We start from the raw sequence: 9,385 nt of genomic DNA, 5'->3' as shown, positions 1-9,385 counted from the left end.
ACAGTATGTCCACATGGGTGTGGCAATCTTTAACGTCTTTAAGTCGAACTGCGACCGACGCAGATCCCAGGTTTCACTTCTTCATCAGAGTGTATAGTTCTTGCAGCCTTCCTCTGATCATTCTATATGGGAGCTGATGGAATTCATAAGATTTAATTTTAAAGCAAAAAAACCACCCCAATATACATCAAATGCCTCAAAAAGGATAAGGTAAGCTGCTTTTTTTAGGCGTTGTATTGATTTGATGTAACCATGATACTGGAGGAGCACCTCACGGCCAGTCACGTGGTCCACTTGAGCGGCGGGTGGAGGGGCGAAGCAAGCCATCTCCCTTCCTGGCATCATGCATCTCTGGGCTTCGATCTCCCATCCGCGTGAGCAGCAGGAACCAGAGATAGAGGAACACAGGTGCAGATTCCGTCGCTCCCTCATCTCCAATCTTTTAGATGCTGTCTGGGATAATCAGGGGTCGTTTTGTAGAAAAAGAGGTGCAGGAGCTCATTCACATGACTCATTAGCATAACTCATTTGCAGGTGCCACAACCCCCTGGCATCACCGGAAGTGTGTCAGAAGGCAACGCCCACCGCTCAGGCTCCACTGGACTGTTTTGAATTGCTAGCTATTGGGGGGGGGGGAACGTGCAGATCTGCCCTCACAGAGGAGGGAGAGCTTGTACCTGAATAAAACTTGGTCTTAAAGGTGCCACTGGACTGTTTTGGATTGCTAGCTATTGGGGGGGGGGGCACTCAGATCTGCCCTCACAGAGGAGGGAGAGCTTGTACCTGTGTGCTCCTGCCGGAAATGACCCCTGTTCTTTCTACTTCTGTTTGTAAGTTAAAACGGAGGTGAGGAGACCAATGTCGGCCAGTTTGGGTGCCCCCACTGGATTCAATAAAATAGTTTTCGCTTTTGTTTCCATTGAAAAGTTCTAATTCCCTAAAGTTGAATTCGAGGTTGTGGGGGTGGGGGGAACATGCAGATCCGCCCTCACAGAGGAGGGACAGCTTGTACCTGAAGGTGGGCTGGGGGAGGCTCTGCAACTTACCTGGCTTCTTGCTCCTCATGGCCCCACTGAGGGCTGCTGGGAGCAGGGGGCGGGGCTTGTTGCATGTGCCCGCCCCCTGGCCTCCTTACTGCTGGAGCTCCGCTCCTGTGCGCTCCTGCAGGAAATGGCCCCTAGGGACAATTAAGAGATGAAAAAAAGTACTTTGTACACAGCCAAGGAGATCTTTACTTTTTCTTGCGCTTCTAGGGGCAAAATTGAATGGACTCCTGTTCTAGGGTATGCCACTGGTGGAAAATGCTGTCCGGTTGCAGCCAACTTATGGTGACCATGTAGGATTTTTAAGGCATTCAGGTGGTTTGCTATTTGCCTGCCTCTGCTTAGCGACCCTGGACTTCCTTGACGGTCTCCCATCCAAGGACTAACCAGAGGTGACCTGGCATAGCTTCTGAGATCTGAGGAGAGGGGATAGTCCGGGGCGTCCAGGGCAGGGCAGGTTTTAATGGGGGGGGGAGTAGTGCCGTCACGTCAAAGCTGACTTGTGGCAACCAAGACTCCCTCTGAGCTGTGGAGTCTTGTGAGCAAAAATTCTGCTTTGTGAGCTGCTGGCATTGAAGTTGTGAGTGAGCGACTTGGCTACTGCATAAATCAGTTTGCTCCGGAGCCCTCATTCCTGAGCTGAGACAAAAATGTGTGAGCCGGAGGCTAGAAAACTGTGAGCTAGCTCACACTGACTCAGCTTAGAAGGAACACTGATTACAACCGATGCTCCCTCTAAGCTGTGGAGTCTTGTGAGCAAAAATTCTGCCTTGTGAGCTACTGGCATTGAAGTTGTGAGTGAGCGATCTGGCTGCTGCATAAATCAGTTTGCTCTGGAGCCATCCTTCCTGAGCGAAGACAAAAATGTGTTAGCCGGAGGCTAAAACACTGTGAGCTAGCTCACACTAACTTAGCTTAGAGGGAACACTTGCTGCAATGCCCCCTCTGAGCTGTGGAGTCTTGTGAGCAAAAATTCTTCTTTGTGAGCTACTGGCATTAAAGTTGTGAGCGAGCGATTTGGCTGCTGCATAAATCAGTTTGCTCCAGAGCCAGTTTGGTGTAGTGGTTAAGTGTGCGGACTCTAATCTGGGAGAACCGGGTTTGATTCCCCACTCCTCCACTTGCACCTGCTGATGTGACCTTGGGTCAGTCACAAGCTCTGGCACAGCTGTCCTTGAAAAAGAGCCGTTTCTGTCAGAGCTCTCTCAGCCCCACCCACCTCACAGGGTGTCTGTTGTGGGGAGGGGAAGGGAGAGGAGTTTATAAGCCGCTCTGAGACTCCGAGTGAAGGGCGGGGTATAAATCCAATCTCTTCTTCTTCTTCTTCCTGAGGCCTATTGCCTGGTGTAAGATCATAATTCCCCATATTAAATAGCGATCTGAGGCAATTTGGCCAACAAACTTTCCAAGTACACGAATACGCGCAACTGCTTTTGGTTACTGTTGGGATTCTTTTTAAGTAAGTCAGCAGAGTATTAAGAGACTGAGTCCATGGTGTGTATTAAAATATAAAAGTTTACTATAAACCTAACATGGGGAAAAGGTACACAGGATATGAAAATAACAAAGAGCTAATATGGCTACATCCTTACAGCTAAAAGGTAAAACGGGAAGAGCCGAATGGCGTCTCCTTCTCAGTCAGAACAAAGAACGGGAAGAGAAGCCATAAAATGGTAATACACCTTGACACTTTAGTCCCAATCAAATCCCTAGATCAGGGAGAAAATTCCCAGGCTTCCTATTGTCTAAACAGATTGGTTACAAACAAACATGTGACTTAACAAACATCATTAACCCTGAAAATACTGAAGTGTTTTGACTTGTAACACCCAACAGTTACCTTACTGGTCAACGAAATGGTCGGGGGAGGGGGTGACTGGCTGCGTTGGCACACCTGTAGCGAGGGTTGCCAACTCCCAACTGGAAAATTCCTGGAGATTTGAGCGGTGGAGCCATAGGAGGGTGGGGCGAGGGAAGGGACATAGAATCCACCCTCCAGATCAGCCATTTTGTCCAGGGGAACTGATTGCTATTATCCGGAGACCCGTTGTAACCCCCAGAAGATCTGCAGGATCCCACCTGGAGGTTGATCAACCAATGGAAACAACCGTGACATACTTCCCAAGGACTCGTTTTATGTAGATTTCTATGCAATTTCACTTATATTACTGAAATCCTATAAAGATTTTTAACATTAATAGATACCAGAGAATTTTACGGTGCATGTAATTCCTCTACGATGAATAAAAGTGCTTAGGTCAAATCACTGCCCATACAGCCGCTCAGAACTTCTGTCGACTTCTTCATCCCTTCAAAGTTCAAAATCCCTCCTCTTTATATTTTAAGCGTCGGTCAGGGCCACGTTCTTTCTCCGCTTCTATGAACAGCACATCCGAGGCTTGAAACCCGTTTCTGTGCTCTTCCTCAGGGCAAATTCCACAACAGAAACATCACGTAAATCCTCCCTTTGGCAATTCAGTGAGCTGCACTCTGTAAAGTGCTTTCAAAAAAGGCAACTCAGCTAGCTTGTGAAAACTCTAATCTCGCCAGTAGTTTTCCAAACTCTAATCTCACCAGCAGGTTCACAGGGGGGAGAAGAGTGTGCCCCAAAAATGCATTTATTGGCAAGGAGATATACAGATGGGAGCTAGGGCTGCCACCAGTGTTCCCTCTAAGCTGAGCTAGTGTGAGCTAGCTCACAGTCTTTTAGGCTTCCTAGCTCAGGAAGGAGGGCTCCCGAGCAAACTAATTTATGCAGCAGCCAAATCGCTCGCTCACAAGACTCCACGGCTTCGAGGGAGCATTGGTGGCCACCCTCCCGGTGGGACCTGGGGATGTCTCAGAATCACAGCTCATCTCCAGACTACAGAGATCAGTTCCCCTGGAGAAAATTGATGCTCTGGAGGGTGGACTCCCTGTGGCCTTGTGCCCCCCTGAGGTCTCTCTCCTCCCCAAATCCCGCTCTTCTCAGACTCCATTCCCCCCAAGATCTGCAGGAATTTCCCGGCTCCAAGTTGGCAACACTGGGAGCCACTGGTTTCAAGACAAGGGAGCTCAAGACGGCCAACAACTCTTAACAAACAAACCAAACTAACCGAGCCGGGACCCCACCCCATGGGAATAAACACACCAAGAGCGTAGGGGTGAAGCCGACTGTTCCATAGTAACGCACAGAAGGTAAATACACCACACCCTGCCTTTAAAGTCTTCAGAATCTCTTCTCAGTTTACAGTATTTCCCTGGCCACCTGCCACAATTTAGGACTCTGCTTGCTTGTTTATTTGTTTATTTACCCCGCCCTCCCCTCTTCTTGGAGACATGGCATACATCTGTAAGTAACAAAAACATGGAAACGTTAATATCTACATTTTTGATGTTAGCAAAATTAACAATTGCACAAAAATGGAAACAAAAAAGCACCCCTACACTAACTTGTTGGCAAAATTTGGGAATGCTTTATTTGCGGGCGGACAACATATAATTCATCTGCTTTGCAGTCAGAAAGCTACCAAAAGCGGTTCCAGGCGGTATGGTTTCCTATGATCAGTTACTTAGAAAACTGTGAAATAATTCCTAATAACCCGATATATAGGAATTTATTGTTCTTCTAATTGCATTGCGAACCAAAAGAGTCTCAATGGTTGTAATTTTTCATGTTTGTAATCTAGTAGAACTCATCTCTTCGTGTTTACTGTTAAGTCTGCTTTTGAACGACCTCTTTTTTTTGTAACCCTTCCGATTGTTTAATAGTGTTGTACTGTGGATTAAAATAAAACAGATAATAACATTAAAAACAGAAATTACGATTAAAACAATTCTAAAACCATAATAAAGTGCTAGTCATCGTTGGTAATCGTCAATCGTTGTTGTCCATAAACGGTAGCAGCCATCATTCGCAGTTCTCAGCTCAGTCAGCTTACAGCAGGGCTGTCGAACTTATTTCTGATGAGGGCCGGATCTGACATAAATGAGACCTTGCTCGGCCAGGCCACGTGTGTCATGAAATGTAATGCCAAGGAGCGGAGATACAAACTTTATAAAGGACACAAACACAAAGGGGTTTCCCCCCCCCCTTAAAATAAAAAACATGCTTAAAACATTAGCACTCTCGCAGTATTTTGTTTATTTGTGTCTGATAAGTGACACCTCTTGCTCTGAATTATTGCATCAAAAATGTCTCTGCTGCTGCAATCTTGAGTATGCTGTTCAGGTGTGCGTGTCTGTAAGCTGCAAGCCTACGATGACGCAGAAGCAGCAGAACTGGAAGAAGAAGCAGAAGACAGCCAGTTCCACTGCGGGCTTGGCAGAAGCCCTCCGGGGGGCCTGATCCAGCCCCCCCGGGCCACATGTTTGACACCCCTGGCTTACAGTGTTCATTTTGGTTGTTCTTACAGAACCTGCTGTTCTTTAGGCTGTTGGTGGCAGTTTCCGGAATCCAGGGCCCTCTCTCATTCCACCATCCGATGTTGTTCATTGGTGGTGATGGCAGCGGCTCCCAAAAGCCTGGTGGAAGAGCTTTGTTTTACAGGCCCTGCAGAACTGTAGAAGGTCCCGCAGGGCCCTGATCTCCTCCGGGAGCCCATTCCACCAGGCTGGGGCCGCCACCGAAAAGGCCCTGGCCCTGGTCGTCGACAGCCTCGCCTCCTTAGGACCCAGGAGGGCCGCCCAGTTCTGGGCCCCTGACTGCACAGTGCTCTCTGGGGAACATCGGTCTCAGCAAAGAATATCCAAGAAGGGGGATTCTCCCCTCCCGCATTTCATTACCAAACCGAGGCTGTTATGTGGCGTCAGCTTAAGAAAAAAGTATTGGGTCGTTACCAGCCACAGATTCAAGAAAGTCAATACAGCGGGGCAAGAAAACATCCAGGGGCAGGCCTCATCCTGAGACTGTTGGATTATTTACTTATGTTTATTTATTAGGGCGGCTTACAATGGTTAAAACCAGCATACAATTAATGCCGATTGTCACATCTAAAACAATACAAAGCAATACAATACATACAACTTATTAAAATTAGAATGTGGCGGCCGTCTGTTATGAAGTGCTAGCGCTTATGTGGGAGGGTCAGTGTGGCCAGGGCTGTTAGAACGCTTGTCGGAACAGCTCGGTCTTCACCGCTCTACGGAATTGTTGAAGATCCTGCAGAGCTTCAATTTCATTTGGGAGCTGGTTCCATAGCGCCGGTGCAGCTAGGGAGAATGCCCTGGTTCTTGTTGCTGTTAACTTAGCTAGGGCCAGGGGGGACCAGGCGGTTTTGTGTCCCGGATCTCAGTGCCCTCAGGGGAACATACAGGGAAAGGCGGTCCCTCAGGTAGACAGGTCTATATATGTGTGTGTGTGCATGGTTTGCAGAGCAGTGTAATAAAATGGTATCATACATAAACCAATGCAGCAAAACTGGATTATAACTCTGGAAAACAATGCTAGAACAAGAGTGATACAGATGATAAATGATGTAAAAGACCTTGCACAGAAGTGGAATGGAACCTGATGGAAGACGACTGAGATGGGATATCTTTGCAGGCAGGATTCTACCAGAGGCAAAAGAAACCCAGCCCTCGTGGATTCCCCCCCACGAACACAGGATGCTGCCTTAACACTGCAGCATCAGACCCCTCTTGGTCCAACAAGGTCAGTCTTGTCTACTCTGACTGGTAGCGGGTCTCCCAGGCCTCAGGTGGAGGCCTTTCACATCCTGGTCCTTTTCCTTTTCCCGCCTGGTCCTTTTTAACTGGAGATGCTGCCAGGGATCGAACCTGAGACCTTCTGCGTGCCAAGCAGAGGCTCTTCCACTGAACCACAGCCCCTCTCCACAGCTCTCCAGGGTCTCAGGCGGAGGTCTTTCCCGTTACCTCCTGCCTGGTCCTTTTTAACTGGAGATGCTGCTGGGGATTGAACCTGGGACCTTCTGCATGCCAAGAAGAGGCTCCTCCACTGAGCCACAGCCCCTCTCCACAGCTCTCCAGGGTCTCAGGCGGAGGTCTTTCCCATCACCTCCTGCCTAGTCCTTTCTAAGAGGAGATGCTGCTGGGGATCGAACCAGGGGGACCTCCTGCATGCCAAGCAGAGGCTCTGCCACTGAGCCACGGCCCCTCTTGACAGCTCTCCAGGGTCTCCGGCGGAGGTCTTTCCCATCACCTCCTGCCTGGTCCTTTTTAACTGGAGATGCTGCTGGGGATTGATCCTAGGACCTTCTGCATGCCAAGCAGAGGCTCTGCCACTGAGCCACGGCCCCTCTCGACAGCTCTCCAGGGTCTCAGGCAGAGGTCTTTCCCATCACCTACCGCCTGGTCCTTTTTAACTGGAGACGCCAGGGATTGAACTTGGGACCCTCTGCATGCCAAGCAGAGGTTCTGCCACTGAGCCAGGGCCCCTCCTATGAGTTACTTATTTAAAGTTAGTACATGTTATTAAATGGATGGGGGCGGTTCATTCAGTGCAGCTCTGAAAGGATTGGGGGGTGGAGCATGACAGAAAGGATGTTCTCCCTACTGGAAAGCCTAATTTTCCTTCCCGCTCCCTCCAGTGGAAAGTGTGCCCAGCCAGGCCCTCCCAGATAGCCTGGGGGAGGCACAAGAAACCGGTTGAGCAGGTGTCAAGTGCTCACTGAAAACAAAGCCTTTCGGCGTCCTGCCCTGAGCAGGTGTGCGTTTCTGTGGATGACTTCTGAGAGACAATTCTGGGGGGGGGGGCACAGCGGCAAATTCAGGCGAAGGGCTGCAGCAGTGAAGTCCCCCCCCAGAGGGGAGGGTCCTGTTTTTGGCACAGACCCTTGCCCTGGCCAAACAGGGGGAGACTTCCCTCTGGGCCTCCTCACCTTGGCGTACTCTTCACTTCAAAGTAGTACCAGGAGGCCCTAGGTTTGCATCCTCCCCCTCTTGACCCACGGCACATCTGAGCAGGGCTGGCTCGCTCACTAGGTGAACTAGGCAATCGCCTAGAGCGGGCCGGCCCTTAGGGGCGCCAAGTTGCACCCGGCCCCATACTCTGGGAGTTTCTTGATTATTTGTGTTTTTCATTCTTCCTAAAATGCATTTATTTTTGGAAATTGGTGGGGGCACGGGGGGAGCGCCAGAAGGGATCCTTGCCTACGGTGCAAAATAAGCCGGGGGTGGCCCTGCATCTGAGTGTGGGGAGAGGAACGGTGGCAGGTCAGAGAAGCCTCCCACCATCTCTCTCTTTTCCTTTGTGAACTTCAAACACACAGAAGAAGAGATTGGATTTATTACCCCCCCCCCGCCCTTCACTCGGAGTCTCAGAGCGGCTTAGAAACTCCTTTCCCTCCTCCTCCCCACAACAGACACCCTGTGAGCAGTGTTCCCACTAAGCTGAGTTCGTGTGAGCCAGCTCACAGTTTTTTAGCCTCCAGTTCACACATTTTTGCCTTCGCTCGGGAAGGATGGCTCCAGAGCAGGCTAACTGGTGCAGCAGCCAAATCGCTCGCTCACAATTTTAATGTCGGTAGCTCACAAAGTAGAATTTTTGCTCCCAAGACACCACAGCTTAGAGGTCTTTCCCTGAGGGTGGAAAAGCACCTTGGGAAAGGGGTCAGGTTTGGGAAGAGGAAAGGAAGAGGAGACAAGGTCTGCTCCCGCCTCCCGGTGGGGCCTGGGGATCCCCCGGACTTACAACTCATCTGCAGAGTCCAGTGATCCCTCTAGGCTGAGTGAGTGTGAGCCAGCTCACAGGTTTTTAGCCTCCGGCTCCTCACACATTTTTGTCTCAGCTCAGGAAGGACGGGGGCTCCAGGGCAAACTAATGGACGCAGCAGCCAAGGGCTGGCTCACACAGCCTTAACGCCGGTAGCTCACCCAATGGAATTTGTGCTCACGGGCAGTGTTCCCTCTAAGCTGAGTTAATGTGAGCCAGCTCACAGTTTTTTAGCCTCCGGCTCACACATTTTTGCCTTAGCTCCAGAGCAAATAAATGTATGCAGCAGCCCAATCGCTCGCTCACAACTTTAATGCCAGTGGCAGCTCACAAAGTAGAATTTTTGCACACAAGACTCCACGGCTTAGAGGGAGCCTTGCTCACGGGACTCCTCCACCGCTTAGAGGGAGCAGTGTCCGTTCCCCCCAGGCCAGCGCGCGGACTACAAGGCCCGGCATCCTCCGCGGCGGCGGCGGCGGCCCCCTCGCCCTCCCCCTCCCCGCCCGGTCTGCACCAGCTGACAGTGGCCGCGGCGGCCCGGGGGATGGATGGAGCCGGCCGGCAGCAGCGGCCCCCGCGCCCGGAGGAGGGGTCCGGGAGGAGGGGGCGGCGGCGGCGGCGGCTGACTGCGGGGGGCCGGGGGGGCAGCCTGGAGCGCGCACAGGTGAGCCGTGCCCAGGTGGGCAGCGCA

The 9,385-nt window shown here is 50.8% G+C and overlaps 1 protein-coding gene across 1 annotated transcript in view; it reads left to right on the top strand.

Annotated features, from left to right (window-relative positions):
- The first annotated feature begins 252 nt into the window (after positions 1 to 252).
- MAP3K10 (mitogen-activated protein kinase kinase kinase 10) overlaps positions 253 to 9,385 on the top strand; it is a 21,151-nt gene continuing 12,018 nt past the window's right edge. The window contains exon 1 of the mRNA XM_015407655.1: positions 253 to 318. Within this exon, the coding sequence (XP_015263141.1) occupies positions 253 to 318 (66 nt within the window). The remainder of the gene's footprint in view (positions 319 to 9,385) is intronic.

This window comes from Gekko japonicus, unplaced genomic scaffold, assembly GCF_001447785.1.
Source record: "Gekko japonicus isolate JY-2015 unplaced genomic scaffold, Gekko_japonicus_V1.1 scaffold1471, whole genome shotgun sequence".
Lineage (NCBI taxonomy): Eukaryota > Metazoa > Chordata > Lepidosauria > Squamata > Gekkonidae > Gekko > Gekko japonicus.
This window is presented reverse-complemented; position numbering and strand designations above follow the sequence as displayed.